The 19,006-nt window shown below is 45.7% G+C and overlaps 2 protein-coding genes across 2 annotated transcripts; both read left to right on the forward strand.

Moving 5' to 3' along the window:
- Positions 1 to 12,150: 12,150 nt before the first annotated feature.
- Positions 12,151 to 15,122, forward strand: GGS25DRAFT_490530 (uncharacterized protein). The gene is made up of 3 exons (XM_049261004.1): positions 12,151 to 12,279; positions 12,329 to 13,297; positions 13,484 to 15,122. Exons 2-3 carry the CDS (start codon positions 12,793 to 12,795, stop codon positions 14,851 to 14,853), a joined length of 1,875 nt encoding a protein of 624 aa, XP_049116639.1. The 5' UTR covers positions 12,151 to 12,279; positions 12,329 to 12,792; the 3' UTR covers positions 14,854 to 15,122.
- A 1,656-nt stretch (positions 15,123 to 16,778) lies between these two features.
- GGS25DRAFT_490533 (uncharacterized protein) lies at positions 16,779 to 18,967 on the forward strand. The gene has a single exon (XM_049261005.1). It carries the CDS (start codon positions 17,512 to 17,514, stop codon positions 18,505 to 18,507), a length of 996 nt encoding a protein of 331 aa, XP_049116640.1. The 5' UTR covers positions 16,779 to 17,511; the 3' UTR covers positions 18,508 to 18,967.
- Positions 18,968 to 19,006: the final 39 nt, after the last annotated feature.

Here is a 19,006-nt window from a genome sequence, read left to right on the forward strand (position 1 = left end):
AGGCTAGTCCATTCTCCTTGAGAAAAGACAGCCTTGATAGAGGGCAGCAAAGAAGACACATTGGCCTCTACTTGTGATCATCGATCCGTCATATCCCAAAACTCCCACTTATGGGCCATCAATTTGCTTCTCGACGTTCCAGCATCACTCTGTGACTATTGGTCTGAAATGCGATACCTACCATAAATATTCACCTTTGGTTTCATACCGTGTTGGTGAGCTGCGGCTATAATTGAACCATCATTGATAGTTACTTTCCGAGCATGCTGCTCAGGTAAATGCCTCTTCGTACATAATGTTAATCATGTAATCGCCTAGGGTATAATGATGCTGATCAAGGTGTCAAGGGTCTCTACCTGGGACCACATGGGGGTTCACATGGAACAAAGACAACTTACATGTAAACGTAGCCTTCCCAGTCTCCGAGAGATGTTAGAGGTCCCCGCGCAACAAAGATATTGCTTTGCGTCTTCTAGGTTCCGCCTCGTGACACAAGGCTTTATACTACGAGCTAGCAATGTGCTCATCAGGGACAGAGGGAATTGGTTCTTACTAGAGTGAGGCAAGCTTCTTTGATACGATTCGGTACACTCTCGAGGTAGTCTCTGCGGTTCGCGCGGTGGCTGCCTGCTTGACGTTGACCAAATTTCTCTTAGGGTGTATATATCTAGGTAAGTCGTTGTGTATATTCGCCTACGATTAGGGTAGCTCGTTGCATTCATGGCTATCGAGCGAGTCAACTGCGCAACTTCATCTTCAGTTGACGCATGAATTTGATAAAGCCACTAGTTTTTATGTCTTGATATGATCTTCATTAACCTCCCGCCCCCTTTCTTGGTATCCCTCTCAACGTTGGCCTTGAAAAGGGGGAAAAGAGCCAAAGGACTCTCACGCCTTACCAAACCATCCCACGACAATTGCGATTCATAGATTATTCGAGATGAAAACAAGGGGCTCTCTTACCTTCGATAAACAATACCGGCAGTAGAGCATCGTATCTCCGACTAGGCAAGTGAATACGAGGTTATTTGGTTGTGTACAAATATAGCGACTCGTGTAAGTGTGGCGCACCAGTCGCGTGCATGGAAAGCTCCTCGAGGAACACCAATGGCTTGCAGATAGCATCATTGAGCATGCCTTGAACTACCTACCTCGGTGGACTATACGGGGACCGGGAAGTGGCTAGGTCAGTATGTTAGGTTTAGTCTATGATCCTCGACATTCGCTACTCCTCTCCCATCTGTCATTCATTCATTATGATTTGTGCACATAATAAATTGGGCGGCTTGAGATTTGATTGCACAACCTGTTCCTGGCAAGCGCTCGTGGTGCCGGAGAAGAAAGAAGAAGAATTGGCTTAATCTCCGACGGGGACGGGAGCGCCCTTTCCGTTCGCCCAAGGGTCTTGCTTAAGGTGTGGCATGGCGTGCGGTTGTCACGTCAGGCACTGCAACATCGGTCATGCCTAGCGAGTGGTAGGCTAGATGCCCACCTACTAAGTAGGTAGGTCGGCGGGTCGGCGGGTCGGCATGTAGGTATATAGGTATATAGGTATATAGGTATATAGGTATATAGGTATATAGGTATGTAAGGCAAAGTATGTAAGGTAAGTAAGGTATGGGATTACGTTACAAGCGGTGCAATGGTTCGCCGAACACGACACACAACACATTTCATGCAAGAGGGGAATCAAAGAGCTTTGGTCTGTGTCTGGTCTAGAATCGCAACTCGTTCATCATACCTGCTCGTAGATGTAGGTACTCTCGCTCCGATAGCAATCAGAGAAACACTGTCACTTTCGGGCAAAGCAGTCAGACTGACCTCGCGCAAAGAGCGAATGCGACCTAATATCTAATAGAGGTAAACTTGTCTACTAAGCCTCTCACCAATACCATCTTGTGATGCCGATAGGTAGTTATTTACCTACCTACCTACCTACCTACCTACATAAATGCCTAAGTATGTCGGTGACGCCTATGGCTGTAGCAAGGAGCCCCCGCGCATGTCAACCCTTGACATGCAAGACATCGAGCAGGAAGCGCATGGCTGAGAAGAGAGGGAGCTCCCGAATGATACTCTCAAACCTTGATGTGCAATACAAAAGTCTTGACGTCGGCGATATGTAGGTACTGTGACCGCCCCGAAAAGAACAAAAAGGTCCGCGAGAGCGATAGGTATGGCTCCGCGAATAGGGGTTCTTCGCAGCCTTTTCTTCTTCCCTTCCACTCTACGACGGCCTCAGTTCGGGCGTCGAAGTCGACTACTGCTGCTGAATTGGCTTGTGAATTTCCCATAGAGTATGCTATGTGACTATGCTATGTGTGTACGATGAGCGTCGCTGCGGTGAGGGGACGAGCAGTTTGGAAATGATCTTCAAGCAGTGTAACGTAGAAGGCTGCTGAAAGCTGTCAAGTGCTGATCTCGCTTCTGCGGGTAGAAAACCCAAATCCCGGCCAGGCATGGGGAAGGGAAAGGGGGGAGGAGGAAGGGGAGGGGGGGAGGGGAGGGAATGGGCCGTTGCGGATTACTCTGACTCTGTTTATTGAGGCTCAAAAACACGTGTCGGGGGGGTAACCGACTTAAAGCATATCAACCGAGATGATGATAAGTCTAGGGTGTTGGTTGGGTGGTTTACGGGGTCCAAGTCAGACGGACGTGCCCTTGGAAACCCACTGGCGACTTATTATCAAGCTACGGAAGAAATGCGAATAGTGTCGTATTGTATTATTGTATGTACTTTACAGTCTGTACTGAACATGTGGTAGACATCAACAAAGGCGCACGGAGAGTGCTAGAATCGATTGAAATGGAGGTGGGGGTAAATAATTCGACAGAGCTTTTCTTTAAGCGACATCTGTGTACGAAACCCGTGTACGAAGTATGTATTGTATTGTACAATACATGTATGGGCTTCCCCCTACATACTAGGTACTATGGAAGATCAGGGGGAAACAGGGCAAATGGTTTCTTTACCGAGCTCCACGTCAGCCATGCGCAGTGATATCCAAACGCCTAGACGCAGAGCAAGATCTTGGGTCGGCGATCCGTGAGTGACTTCACTTTTACAGAATGCATGTACGTATCTTGATGTTACATTTTGATTTTTTTGGTTTGCTTCTTAATGGAATGTGATATAACTGCTGGTGGGTCTGTAGAAGGCCTCCTGATCATAAAATTTGCTGGCGAGTATGGGGATAGGCGTTGTCCTTTTGATGGCAACCGTACAAGCACCGAAGGTAGCGTAGAGGCGAAGCAGCCTGCGGTAAGTCTATAAGGTAAGAACTATATCGTGAGCCCCAAACAGTCAGGAGGGGGGTTTCAAAGCTATCCTCCCCCACAACCATAGAGCGTTAGACTAAGACGAGACGGGAGCTGTTAAGCGCACAGCGTTCCATTCGCGGCAGCTAAGACGGGGCGGCGCGCGGAAGTTCAACGCGTCGGGGCATCGCTATAAATCTACCTAGTGTAGGTAAACACGGAATTGCAGCGTATGGTGATCACCTTGTCGCCTAGGCCTTAAGCCTTAAGGGATTGAGACTAAAGCATCGTTAACCGTACCGGACTCCACGGGACCTACATGAATACCTACATGACTACCTACAAAGGTACCTAGACATGCGCAAAGGATCTAAAAGGTGGATAGTTCGTTGTTGATCTCGTGGGTTTCCCAGATCCTACCTGCTGTTGCTTGGGGCAAGCCACAGATCATGTCATAGTAAGTTGCAAAACACGGACCTGGACTCCTATCATATCCGACAACGAGTATTAAGGAAAATATATGGCATGGAATTGTAACTTTTCCATAGTCCCAGGTTTATGGCCACGACGATCGAACCAGCCAGTTGGGTCCTTTCAAGGGACCCTTGGATCTATAGTCTGTCTATTGCTGGTCTTATCTCAATATCTGTCATGGACGATACAAGGGCCCTGCCATTATGATGGATGATAATCATAATATACGTATCTATCTTTCTCTCCGCATGTTGTAATTGGATAGATATGAATTGCCGTTGAGACTCCTGAGTTGCCTGAGCACTGTAGAACCGGCCCCATACGAGACTAACCTAGGTTAGTCAAATTCGGCAGCGGCTGGCTGGCGTCAATCATGTCGTGTCCGACTCCGCACGCATGTGAGCCCCTAAAATATCCATCCCAGGTATGTACCTAACAGCGAGCATGCTGACAAAATGGCGCACTAGACTCTCCATCAGGAAATTGCCAGGATATAGGCGTTTTAAAGGATCAAAGGAATGCAGCGCATACACGTGGAATTGGTTGCTACCTAGTAGCCACAACTCCAACAGAAAGCCTCCAGATGTAGCCAGCCTAGGTCTGTAATTCTATCAATAGTAGACACTACTACATATGTAGACAGTAAACGGTAGACAGTAGACAAAAGTGAAGATAAGAACAGGCCCATTTAAGATGGGGGAATCGGAGAGGAGAGGTTTCGGTCCCGAACTACAAGATAAAGGAGCCTATTCTTCCAAGGCGCTACATAGGGCGCTACATAGGGCGTGAGCTGTTGACGTTATGTTTTGGGGCGAGCCCATGTACTTGCTGCGTGTCTCAGTACTACATGGTTGGTAGGTAGATGTATATACCTGGTCTGCTACCTGATAGGAGCTTCGACCATAACCTCAATGTCCGATATATGAAATATATGTAGCTTGATGAATAATAGGTATCTAGGCAACCAATGATGTATATCAGGGGTAAGAAGGGGGTTAAAGTTGGCGATACCAACTGTTCGGATACCTGGCGTTCCGACGGTTTTTCCCTTTCCCTTTTCCTTTTCCTTTTCCTTTTCCTTTTTTTAATTTTTTAAATGTTTAATTTTTGATTTTTGATTTTTAATTTCTGATTTTTCTTTTACGGCGTTTAAGAAGATTGAACTCATTGGGCAGCATGACTGCATCATGTGGCTGACAGGATAGGGGGGTTTCTGAAGCTTCTATGCGTCCTTCTAGAATCAGTTACCCAACGCCACCATACTTTTTTGCTTTGCCAGGCTGCTAGGGTACATGGTTGGTTGCCTCGTCGGGCATCTGCAGGTCCAGGTCGCCGACGTATGTATGTACTATTAAGTACAAGTATCTTTATTGACGGAGAAGGCAGAATATACAGGGATGTTGAGTGTATAGTACATAGTCTGTATCGATCTAGCTGTCTTCATTGGCGGATTCTTACAGAAATGTTCCAATAATTAGTGGTTACATCGTGCGTTCGTACTTGTACATGGCAATCTCGTAGTTTCGTAATTTCGTAGTAGTTTTGTAGTTTTGTACATACATAATCTGAAATTCTGAATGCCAACAACAAGTTACAACGCCCTGTAAGAAGAGAATTAGGGCGTGCAGCATCGCAACCTGATTCGCCTATGCAAGTGCCTTTGTCCTTTTTTATTTTATTTTTTATACATACCAAGGTAGTTACCTACATTGATACCTAATGGTGATTAATACCATGTACTAACATCTAAACTGAAAGTGAGGTCATATTTCTATTATTGCCCCAGAGGTCAAAGCCTGGCGTCAGTTATGCGGAGTTGTACATAGTAGTATCTACTACGTATGCTATATGTAAGCGGAATGTTTTCCGAGAGACATGCCGCAAAAAAAAAGGATATGGTAATAAGGTACTAGGTAATTTGCGATTGCGAACTCGCTCTCGGCGGGGAGGTTTGTGGATTCAATAGTCCTTTACTATGTAACTCGTCTCTGATTATCACCATGGGATCTGTGATCTGTAATCTGAAATCTGGAATCTGGATGGATGTGTCTTTAGTAGTAGCCGGGCGCAAATCCTACAAGGGACCCTAGATACAATACTGTACTGTGCCTGCCACTGCCTGGGGTATGTATGTAAGGTTAGTGTAGTTATGTAGAAAGAAACAGGGACCACAAATCGGACGGTCGGAGTGTATTGTACCTTAGCTTCTTAACTCCTGGCTCTGGGATAGGGAAGGGGGGAAATGGCTCCCGGTCTTAGAGTCTTAGACATCTAGTTGACGCCAAACCCCTTTTGAAAATTTCTCGTCTATTTTAGCTATTTTCGATCAAGCTCGTCAAGCTTGGGCCCCATACCACCCGATATCCACGACCATAGTTCAATCTTCGCACGTGGCTGGCAATTTCCATCTTTATCTTCCTAGTACCAGGTAGGTAAGCAAGTCGTTATACTACACACTACACTACACCAGTAGTACTATGTAAGCGAGTTCGTGATGGATCGATCAACTGGGCCGGTCCGCTCGTTTGTACGCGGATAACGGGAAAGCGGGGCGGGGCGGGGCATTGCGAGGCAATACATATGCCATTTACATACATAGTATGTTGAACATTCAATGTTGTCATAAAACTGCTACTACATTGTGATAGTATGTAATACTATGCCGTATATTCAATGATTGTCCTTACTAGATATGTACCTAGTAAGTAAGTGCATACCCAGTATTACATGTATGTCAAATTGGGGTTTCGGGTATGCCGTCTAAGCAACCTTATTTGATTCTGGTGTAACATGCTTTGGAATATTAATACGTCAATCTATACACGCAAGGTCCTTTAAGCAATACGCTCATAATGTCAATACTACCTATGGTACATAAGTACTACGGCACACTAGGTAAATGTAAGTATGCATCAATCACTTTATATATAGGTGGATCCGCTTCACATACATACTGTACCTAGGTATGTATGTATGTATGTGGTTTAAAACGCTTTGATATTTCCAACTTATCTACATGTAGGTACTTATGGTATGTACCTTGTATTATCTCCAACGTTGAACTTAAGTTTCCAGTTAAGAGGACCCGAATAAAAGGAAAGGCTTGCGATTGGGTAAGATGATCATAATAAGTGAGATAAGTACATGGATGTGATAATCCTTGCTTAACTGACATCTGGAGATCAGAAATGTAAATCCAGGGTTCGGCAGCTTTTTGAGATGATCAGCCCTATGCCCCAATACTACGGTAAGGTTCTGAGACTAATAAGTATGGTAATGTTTAGTAACTACTAGGGATGTACTACATATGACAAACTATTATGGATGTACATATAAGCGTTATTGATAGCGCTTATAGTTAGTTGTATAGAGGTAGTGCATTTTACATATATGTAATATAGCATTAAAGGTGGCGACCATTAAATCGGAATACAACTACACAACATACAACACAACATAACAAAGTAATCATGACAAAATAGAAAAAAGCCGTGTTTTATTTTTAGGTATTGCTTTATGCAGATTGTCCCTCTCCAATTGAGAAGTTTAATGTTGCTGACATCCCGTGTCGCATGGAATTAATTGCACGAACTTACCACATAAAACTCAGAATACTATGTAGTATGCGTTTGGCAGGGTCTCCAATAGACGAGACACGAGTTATGGGGTTGGACTGCAGGGACGGATCGCATCCTTCTTGATCTAGGGCTTACGCTCTTTACCCCTGGCTTCGGAGTGATTAATGTGCCGCCTAGGTACATCAATTGATACTTACCAGTCTTACCTACCCTACTATGCAGTAGGTACAAGAACCTTAGCCAAAACCTTAGCCAAAACCTTTTAGCATTAATAACTTTTGATTCCATGTGGGCAACAGGGATTCGACTCCGGCCCCCAAAACTTCTCCAACTTCAGTGTTCAAAACTGCTCAGAAGCTTCCTTTCAACCATGTCGAAACAGTCTCTCCTATCTTCCGCAGGAATAACATCAGACAAAATAGCCAATCATTACACTTCCCCCCTCCCCCCTCCCCCCTTTTGAATGAAAGGGATAAAGACGATGACCAGTTGGCTGCAACCAATGCAGGAAACATTTGCCATTTGACGAAGCCATGCTATTTGTGTCTTGAATTCCTGACCAAGTATAACTCTTAAATGATCCAAACAACAATTGCTGGAAAGGCAAGTTTAGCCAAGACATGCAAACCCCTATTCAACCTATTGAATCTACAATCTATGGAGATGGTTGTGAATTGCTTAGGTGGCCTATCCAAGGATGATTTCTTAACCTTCTCGTAAGGCTGTCGCGCGCTTTAGGATGGATCCTCCATAGTTATCTAAAAGCTTGGGCTTTGGCTAATATTCATCTCCCGAATACCAGCCGAACTACTTAAGTTAGGTACCTAAGCAATCATGGTGGTGAGTAATACTGCAGTTTCATATGCATCCTGACTATCTGACGTTTGATGGCTTACATGCCTCGTGCGTTCTACCGACAATCCGGACAGGACGGGTTTAAGTTCTTCGAGAACTGTTCTCTGCAGCCCTTGATCCAGCCTCTGATCCAGCCCCTTGCTTGGCAAGTCTCATTGGAATCGGACAGCCTGATCGTATGTCGATGGGCAGTCAGAAATCCCTCGTGAAATGGCTTGAGGGTGTAGGCAGAGTAAGCAGAAAATCATGCAATGCACATCCGTCACGGGGCGATCCTGTGTTTTTCACGTGGCATTTTTGCATATTGCGGGTGGTTGTAACTCTGATTGCAACACAACACAACACAACACAACATAAGCATAAAATCCATATCATGTCTCACGCATTGATGATGTAGGTAATGATGTAGGTTAGGTGTATTGTTATGTTCCATAGGGTTAGTTAGCACTTCTTGCCAGTGAGTATGTAGATCTACCCTAGTAACTCTACATGTATTGTACCTATCTAGGTGGTACTACATAGTAGATATCTCGCGCTACTTCTCATCAGGGGAGTAAACCAAGATTCCTTTTAACAAGACAACGATAATTAGGCAGTTACGGCATAGTAGGTATGATCGCCCACTATAGATAGATATTCGCTAATGTGTCGATCTGCATCTACGATGAAGGTTGTGTTTTGAGCATCGCTTGAGCACTGCTTGAGCCCTGTGACACAAAGCATGCAAGCATAAAGCGAAAGCGAGATGAACATGTAACTAAGCCTGTAGTATCACTTCCAAACTTCTTTTTTTAGGGTAAATGGCTGCCTACCGGTAGGTACCGTGTTTAGTGGACATGGAGACATTAGGGTCGAGTAGCATGCGTAAATGGGCCAATAAGCATCATCTATGTATACCAGCATCTTCTTACCATTTGTGGTAAGTAATCTACCAGTTGAGCCAATAGAATCGAATAGATAGATGACTTTTTTGCTTTGCATGTACTTTGCACCTAACCTAATTTGAATTCAACTTGAATGATCAAGTTTTTCTTCTCTTAAGAATTTAATCTTGATAACTAATGTTGGTTAATGTATCTTTACTGCACGCACCTATACTGAAAACAACCTTGAAAGTCCATCTATATAATTAATTTTCTTATTGCATAGTTGACCTGCATTGTGAGCTTTCTTTCTTACCGCGCTTGTCACCAATATTAGGCGTTGCCCGATCTGCTACATACATATTGTAAGTCATAGCGTACATATACCTATAACTTACTGTATAGACTCGGCAAATTTCCGGGTCGCAGGGTTATTGCAAGGTACAAGACATTAGACTGGATAGAATACGCCTCTTCCTTTCCGTCTTCCGAGACCATCGATCATCGACCATCTACAATAGAGAAGAAGTCGTTTTAAACAAAACTTGTGCGGCTCAATGGACGTCTTACACACACACCTCAACCCCCTCCCCCCTCCCCCCTTACGTTGGGAATCTCTTGATCCGTATTGACCGCTTCACCTATTCGGACATGTGCGAAGCAGAGTTGTCGTGGAGGTAGCTGGACGGACTTTTTAGGACATATCGCCGCTTCAACAAAATATGCATGCATACTTCTTTTGTATATTAAATGTTTTCCGTATTGTCACATACCCGCAGAGTAAGAATGGCGGTCGAATTGGCCAATTCACCAATCAGATGTGAGGCCTGCAGCATTGCATCAATTCATGCTGTCCCAATCTTCGTTGTATGGAACTATGACATGCGTATGTCCCCGAAGCGGTAAGAGAAGGGGCGGTGCGTGTGGTGCCATTATAGGTATTTTATAGGTATGTATGGCTGTGCAAATTTTGTGCAGAAACAACTCCGGGTGTGTTGGCATTCATAGGTGCGTCCACAGGTGCGTCCATAGGTGCATTCAGATGCACCATCGGACGTTGAAAGCATCCACTCTGAGATCACGATACACTTCGGCAAGACATAAGACATCCAACCTACGTCGGCGGGGAATGGAACGGTGAAGCGTCTAAACCTAGCCTCTTTTCTACAATATGTACCGCTAATAACGCTTTCTCTCGGTTATACATGTAGTCATTCGTCGGTATCTACCTATGGACATAGTGCATAGTTAATAGCTCTGCGCAAGCTCTAAGGTTGCCCGTTCTAGACCCGCAGTTAGGCGTTCTCAAGACATTTCTCGTCTCCTATTACTGGATTCAGAAGTCTAATGGAATACTTTCTGGGGGTTTGGAACGTAGCGTGGAAGCTAAGAATTGTGTTGTATGGAGGCAGGGTACCTAGGTTAGTTCAAGCAAGTAGATAGTTATGTAGGTATGTAAGCTTAGATACCTACCCTAGGTAGATAGATACACTATGTATGATATGTACATATGTAGCACTGATACCTACATCATACATACCAACTTACCTACTAATTAGGTACTTACAGTACCTAGGTTAGGTAGGTAGTAGATGAGTGAGACATACAGATACCGTATGTGTTGATGGGTCAGATTCTAGATGGGAACCATATCGTGCCTGTCCCTGGTTCACCCATGTGTCAGACGCCTCAAACTTTACTGCTCAATTCGAGTTTCGTATGTTCGGATGCTATTTTGTCTACCCATCTGTATCCTGTTTGGAAGTGTGCGACATATGCATAGAAGGTATGTACATTTTCATCGCTGTGGCTGTTGCTCTAGACCGCTCTCGAAGCTTTCCAACACGCCTTCATGGAAATGAAAAGTAAATAAGAGATCGAAAAAGGAAAAGAAGAGTAAAACCGTTAGGACTATTAGGACTATTAGGACTGTTAGGACTGTTAGGACTGTTAGAACCGTTAGGACTGAAGAGACTCGTACGTTTTGTGCATAAATACTATTAGTAATCGATCATAGTCTATGTTTAGTTTATATTCATATCATAGTAGGTAGATGGTAGGCATATCCAAATATCCATGGATGTTCTTTTGTTATCTTGACTATGCTACATAGTTAGTAGGCAAAAGTATCCTTGGTAGGTATTGTATTATTGGTTTCTTGGTATTCGGAAAGATGAATGATGAATGATGAATGCCAATTTAATATACTACATAGTATGTAATATGGCGAAGATAAAAATACCCAATTGGAGGACTATGGATTAATAGGTACAATACATACATATGTATGTAACTACTATCCTGGTATTAAATCGAATCTCCACTCATGTCTCCAGACTGATGGGGTGCACTGGCCAACATGAAGTATACATTCAATCCTTCGGCAAAAGTACATGCTTCCAATGTTCTTTCCTGATGAGATTTTGTTAACTACCTACAGTACATACATAAATAACCTACATACATATTACATACTACATTGTATGTAGCTGGACCCTGTCAAAACTTTGAATAATAGAGGTAAAAGAAAAAACAGCCTTGGGAGCCTGGGCACTTCAAGTCTTCAACTGTTCAAACATAGCGCAGTCACTAGTTAAGTAACTTTCAAATTATATTCAAAGATTACTGGTTAATATTTGACGTAGGTATTATACTCCTGGTGCTTGCTATTCCTGCTATTCGCCGGGACTAATGTTCTTCAGGACATCTTAATAGCGAGTCAAATGCCCGACACACTACCTAGGAGGTATGTATCGATAATCATGTTCTACCTACGCTCCCTGCCGCAGCTTTATGAGACAGAGCAGGAGAGCAGGACAACCATGGAGCAACTGTCCAAGATGCACACCACTTCAACGACCCCTACTTTACATTGAGGTACATACACATACCTAGGTGTGTATGTACATATAACTACATATGTAACATTGAATAACATTGAATCGTTGATGTAGATTTACTAGATTATGTATTGTACCTGGGTACTATGTACCAGGTAACAACCCACCAAGTCAGAAGAATTATGGGGATAGGTGATATCCACGCCAAGCGCCATTTTCTTTGAGATGAGGACTGAGTACAGTACATATTCTAGGTACCCAAGTAAGGCTCTGGAAAAGCACCCTGGTCCCTGTCACCGCTGCGCTGTCTTAGCCCCCCCGGTCTAGTACTTGTACCAAGGTATAGTTGGCGCTGCCTCGATTCTGCCCTATGACCCACCGCTTCAGTACATGCTACTACATGTATGTATACTACCTAGGGTCAGTATGTACTAGGTATGCAACATGGAGATCTACGTACCTTGAGACAGACGCGGCTATGTCCTGTCCTGGGGTCCTGGGGTTCAACTGGCCTGCCTATATGTATTCTGAAGCCCCCAAACAAGCATCATCGGTTTCTGCCCCCATCTATTAAGATCTCGGAACATGTCAAGCTCTCTATTCCTTTTGCTCTATCTTTCTCTTTTGCCTTGGGTATCACTTGTTGCTTAGCAGTATATATAATACACCCAGTCCTTTCCTGTGTCCATCACGGCCGACAAGAACCAAGCCTTCCACTATCGCTACTCATAACCACCTCATCGTGTGAGCTTCGCATATCAACGTGTAAGAGGATTAAAAGAGACAATACCGACTCAAGCGCGCACTACCTCTCTGTCTTGGTCACAACAACCCCTGTCATGGTAGAAGCACTACGAGCGTGAACTTTCGACTCGCCTCAACCAACTGTAGCCATTCTCTCTGTCAGTCGACAGCACATACACAATGGCATTGGTCGCGGACCAATTGTACAACATGTTTTCTCGACGCGAAGACTTCATGCTCTACCCCGAGAACATTCAAAACGGCTACGCCTCGCCGACCTTAGATATGCACATGAGTCCAGATGGGTTCAACAACCCTCGAAGCGTCCAAGAAAGCTTTCCTCAGACATCAGGATTCGAAGCTGGCGTAGTATACCCCGACGCACACAACTTCATGTATCACGGCAGGACATCCCCCGGCGTGTATGCAGACGAAGGTGAGCTACCAGCCGGATCAGGCCTCTCCATCGCATCAGCACCATCAGCGACATCGTCGACGGTTGGGTCGCCAAACTCCAACCATGGCCAATTGGCTTTCTTTCCTGAATACCAACATGGAGGCCTCGGTCTCAACCCTGGCATAGTTGGGTCAAGTGATTACTTGACAGGAACTGAATATTCCACCTATTCTGGACCAGGTATGGAAGAATTTAGCATGCATTTTGATAAGCAGCCCGGTTTTGTTGGTGAGTGTTTTTTTGGCGGAGGTTTTTTTCGTTTATTTGAAAAAAAAAAAAAAAAAAAAAAAAAAAAAAAAAAAAAGCTGCTGGTTTCTTTTAATTGAATTAATAACTTTGTAACTTTGAAGAGCATCGCATCAATAGTGGAGAAGAAGATTTGCTGACTATGAAACCTTTTTTCTATTTTATTAGATCCATCACTTATACATCCCGAAATCCGTGGTCCGATGGCCCCGCCAATGCAGGGGTTCGACAATACCAACAATAATGCCAACAACTATTCTACTTCTCAACATCCTTATCCCAACTCGCCAGCTCTTTCAGGTGCTGCTTCTCCAACTCCAGCCATGCGCAATGGTAGTCAATCCCCATATATGGCGACATACCAACAACCCTTTAGCCCTTTTACAGCGCCTCCCCCACCACCAGTTAGGCGCCAGAGCCTTTCTTCTTACCAATCGCACGCATCTCACGAGTTCGCATACAACAGTGATGAGTCGGAGAAGAAGCAAAAGTGCCAGGACTGCGGCAAAACTTTCAAGGACTTGAGGGCTCATATGTTAACCCACCAGACCGAGCGACCTGAAAAATGTCCCATCGCCAACTGCGACTACCACGTCAAGGGCTTCGCGCGAAAGTATGATAAGAACCGTCACACCTTGACTCACTATAAAGGAACCATGGTCTGTGGCTTCTGTCCTGGGTCAGGCTCAGCCGCCGAGAAGTCCTTTAACCGAGCGGATGTATTTAAGCGACATCTTACAGCCGTACATAACGTGGAACAGGCTCCCCCGAATAGCAGGAAGAGGACTTCAGCTCCGGGGAACAGCGGCAAGAAACTTACAGGCTATGCGCCAGATGCCACTGGCAAATGCTCGACATGTTCACTCACATTCTCTTCCGCCCAAGAATTCTACGAGCATCTGGACGATTGTGTCTTGCGTATCGTTCAGCAGGAAGACCCTGCGGAGGCCATTAATGCGAGGCGATTAGCTGAGGTAGAGAATGACGAAGACGTTCACCAGACACTAGAGAAGAACCAGCTACCCCTCACAACGCAAGCGGCATCTAACTCGGATGAGGAGGATGATGAGGAGATGGGCGACGAGGATGATGCTGCGGATGAAGAGCTAAAGTCCAAGAAGTTGACTTCACCGACGAAGAGGAAGGGAAATCCACCCAATGGCGTACAAAAGTCGCGTGGCATGACACATTCGCGAGGTGGCCCCCCATTAACGAGCAAGAGCAAGAGCCGCAAGAACCGGCGAGAATATCCGAATGCGTGGGGGTTTGACAAGGGCCAGATGACGATGAAGAAGCGGGTCATGGCTGTGTTCGACGGACCCCGTCGGCTAGCCAAGGATGACATGATGCTTTCGACCGAGCACGAGGTACGCCTTAGACTCTCGGACGGCAAGTCATATGTGACGGACCTGGACGTCAACACGATGAAGCGTGCTGCAGGCTTCCTCAACGCCACCGAAGAAGAAAAGGGGCTGTGGATATCGGACGACCCGACCGAGGATGAGATCAAGAAGATGTTGGAATACAACCAACACTAATCCATATACATATACATATACATACATGCATATATCATCTGCATCATCACCAACCCCATGTATCGATATACTATAACATTATGACGAACGAGACGAGGACTAGGATAGCATGTTTGGCGCAAAATCTATTGTACATTTGTTGTCTTTGATGGCATAGAGCCTGTGGGAAGGGGGGCACTCTTCGGGAAGCGAATGGTGGGTGTATTGGCGAAACATAGAAAGGGAGGGGGGGGGGGAGGTTGGAGAGAATATCTATTGGAAAGCATCAGTTGATGTTGGTAGCTCGGCATGGACAGAGACCGCTATATTTTGGATATATATTTTGTAGTTGATGGCTTGTATTGATACCCTATCTATTCCCAACATCATCACTAAGCTACATATTGGAGCTCACCTAATGACTTGGACGTTCTATGTACCTAACCTACAGTTGTACAATTTGAGGATTTTGATTCATGACACTGTTGGAGACTTGGAGTACACACCAGCCGGTCATACATGTACTTCAATGTTGGACATGCGAATCCCGATGCATATTTTAACTAACACCATATCTATTTCAATTGGATGATTTAGAGTAATAGGCGTTTGATACCTATGAAACCCCGATCGGAAAGACAGACAAAGCACTCTCGGGTACCTCAGTGATTGGGCATGGATCTAGGTTAGGTACTTAGTTGACTTAATGTTGTCAGCGTCGGAAATGGTCTCTTCGGAATCCTCCTTTTCTTTTTTTATTCTTTTTTCCTTTTTTTTCTCTTTTCCTGTCTGAAACTGCAGGAGGTTTAAGCGATAGCTAATAGGCACATTAGACGCATGTTTATTTACAGCTGAAACATAACAGTTCATTTCCGTTTGGGTTGGGGTCGCAGCAACAACGGCCCTACTATGATAATGGAGGACGAATAGAGAGTATTCGTGGGGTGGTTGCCAATGCTGTCATGCTCACAAGGTGGGAAGAGGTACAATACATAGAGGCCTCCGCGGGATGGCCGTAGCTTTTGATAACCGTTACATGTATGTGTAGTAGGTAGGTAGGTAGGACCTAGGTATTTGCAGCGGCATGCTTTTTGGGGGCGCAGTACCCAGTTCCGTTTCCACGTGTATTACTGGGGTTCACTTGCATGTGGTTGGGTGTCATAGGCTTGGATTGATTGGGTGTTGTGAAATGAAGGTTGAATAAGAATAATAAGAATAATAATAAAATAAAGAAAAAATAAAATAAAATAAAAAGCAAATAAGTGACTGCCCTACTGCCCTATCGCTCTATCGCTTTACCAGCAATTAACAAGCAAAAGCGGTAGGTATGTACCATATGAAGAAGAAACCACTACCTATGGTGTATACACATCATACAACCTATATCATAAATATAGAACTTGAAAGCCCCTAAAGGCTCCTATATAGGCTGCTACAATACATCATTGATTAGGTATCTAGTATGTACAATACAATAGTTGTACAGGAAGGATCATTAGGTAACCTCGAATTTGATGAAAATCAACAATCCGAAACATGGGTCACGACCCCTTCCATACAACTATAACCCTATTACATTACATTGTTCCAGACAACTTCTTTATATGTCTCTTTTATATCGCTGCCTACTAGGCATATGCAGTACAGACAATACGATTATACGATTATACGATTATACAATTATACAAAACATACCACCATGTTCATCTGATGTCATCTGATGCTGTGCGACAGTATCGCATCCATCGGCACCGCCATCCTTTTGCCCCCTCTCCCCCCCTTCTCACTTTCCCACACCCCTCCTCTTCGCCATTTTTGTCCATTTTTCCTTGTTTGCTATGGTAATATGTGTGCCATGTAACCGAGAAGTGGTTGAATTTTAGGCAGCTATATTCTTTTTCTTCTTACTTGCTCAAATATTTATAAATTCTAAACCTTGAAAGTTGCGGGGGTGTGGCGTTTAAGCTTCGATGCCGCACATACCTACCTAGGTAGTTACCTAGGTTAGTTACCTATACTAACATGGTTCAAGACGGATCTTCTCCGTCGTTGGAGCCCCTCCATTCCCTCCATCCCCCCCCCTTGTAATGTACTGTACATATGTTCCCGATAACCCTTACTATGTACTTTTCCCAAATGTCGCTACCTACAGTGCAGTACACCCCAGCATCCTTGCCGTCTATCGGGGTAGCATTGTACATGTATGTCGGTATCGTATCAAGATACATGCTGTATGTACATACATACTAGGTACAGTTGGACATCTGGAGCTTGTGTGTCCCTGGGAGGTAGGGTAAACCCTAGGAGGCCTAGTACCTTGCCTTATGAAGCTCCACTTCAATGGTGTTTTGGCTCACATCATTTCCGTATTGGCACAACAATCCCCTTCTTCCCTCTTCCCCAGCAATAGTACATGATACATACAGTACCTATGTAGTTGTAGTCCCGTGCAGATACGAGTACGCGAACCCGAAATCAAAGCCCGATCAAATTTTTTTTTGAGCCTCATTGCTTGGTGCTTGGGTAAGCATCCCTCCCTTTTTCCCCTCCCCCCACCAAAGAAAAGAAAAAAGAAAAAGGGGGGTGTGCGAAAATAGGAAAAGGAAGGAAAGGAGTTCGGACGAGAACGGAGCCGGACAAGGAGCCGGAGGGGAAAAAGTCAAAAAAGAAAAAGCAAAAATGGCGCTTACAAGCCGCATCTCGCTACACGGGCCCCCGGCCTCCGATCCCGAGGACTTCTTCGGCTCCTCGCTCGGCGTCATCTTCCCGGACGACGTCATGAATCAGCACGGCGACGCCGAGCATTCTCTTCTCTACACATCCCCACACTTGCCCCGCCCCCTGCACATCGCCCTCGCCGACCCGGACCGCGAGGCCGACCGCAAACTCTTCAGCCACTACCTTTGGAATGCGAGTCTTCTGCTCGCTGAGTTTGTCGAGGCGGGCGCCCTTCACCTACCCCTCGACCTCGGCAATGGTGGCAGCGGCAGCGCTGGTGCTGGTGCTGGCCCTCATGACGGTGGCGCCACTACTACAATCACTCCTATTACACCCGCCCACTTCGACGTCAAGGGTCTCACGTGTCTCGAGCTCGGCGCCGGCACCGCGCTCCCGAGCCTCATGGCCGCGCTCCTCGGCGCCGCCGACGTCGTCGTCTCGGACTACCCTTCCCCCGCCGTGCTGGACACCCTGCGCAAAAACGTCGCCGTGAACACAGTGCCCGAGTGCTCGCCCTCCGGGACCACCACCCCCCTCACCGTCGAAGGCCACGCGTGGGGCGAGCTGGACACGCCATTCGCGGCGCAGCACCGCGGCCACTTCGACCGCCTCTTCGTCTGCGACTGTCTGTGGATGCCGTGGCAGCACGACAACTTGCGGAGATCGATCGCCTGGTTTCTCAAAGATTCTTCTTCTTCCCCTTCCCCTTCTCCCTCTACCTCGGGAGCAAAAGGAGAAGCCAAAGCATGGGTCATAGCCGGCTTCCACACGGGCCGCGAAAAGATGCGCGGCTTCTTCGAGGACGCCGCCCTCGCCTCCGCCGGGCTCGAGGTCGAGCGCATATGGGAGCGCGACTGCGACGGCGTCGAGCGCGCCTGGGTCTGGGACCGCGGGCACGAGGACGTCACTGAGAGGAAGCGCTGGCTCGTTGTTGGCGTGCTGCGGCGACAACGATAACGACAAAGTCCTCCGCCTTCGCTGTCGTCCTGGCGTTGAGGTAGGTATGAAGGTATGAGGCATGAGCATACGCGTATGCGATCGCAGCCAAAAAAAAACAGCAATAAGAAAAAACCTCCCCAAACCAAACACCCATGGTAAGGTCTGGGAATCATGTTTAGCGTACCCTAGTGAATGTATGTATGTATGTATGGATACCTGCAACTAGCTTCCACACGGCTATGTAGTTGGATAGCAATTAGCCATCTTAGCTAGGTAACTGACCTCTCTCTTACCTACATCCTCTCATACAACCCTAACAAAGATGGTCGGGCATACATAGGTAAATCTAAGCTGTGAACTTGAAAGTGGCAATCAGAGTTAGTCCCGATGTTGCTGAGGACATATATCTACACTCAGCGGCCTCGAAACTCCCCGAATTTAGTCTTTACCACAGCGTGTAGTGCTACTACGAAACTACCAAATAAGTATCATACTAAACATACCAATATGTGACAAA

The sequence above is a fragment of the Hypoxylon fragiforme genome (genome assembly GCF_022984875.1).
Source record: "Hypoxylon fragiforme strain CBS 206.31 chromosome Unknown GGS25scaffold_5, whole genome shotgun sequence".
NCBI classification, from domain to species: domain Eukaryota; kingdom Fungi; phylum Ascomycota; class Sordariomycetes; order Xylariales; family Hypoxylaceae; genus Hypoxylon; species Hypoxylon fragiforme.

What these genes read in the sequence shown, in the direction of transcription:
- GGS25DRAFT_490533 (XM_049261005.1), top strand. Translation starts at nt 17,512, where the DNA reads ATGGCGCTTACAAGCCGCATCTCGCTACACGGGCCCCCGGCCTCCGAT.
- GGS25DRAFT_490530 (XM_049261004.1), top strand. Translation starts at nt 12,793, where the DNA reads ATGGCATTGGTCGCGGACCAATTGTACAACATGTTTTCTCGACGCGAA. An exon ending in TAAGCAGCCCGGTTTTGTTG is followed by an intron (nt 13,298 to 13,483) that starts GTGAGTGTTTTT and finishes CTATTTTATTAG; the next exon opens with ATCCATCACTTATACATCCC.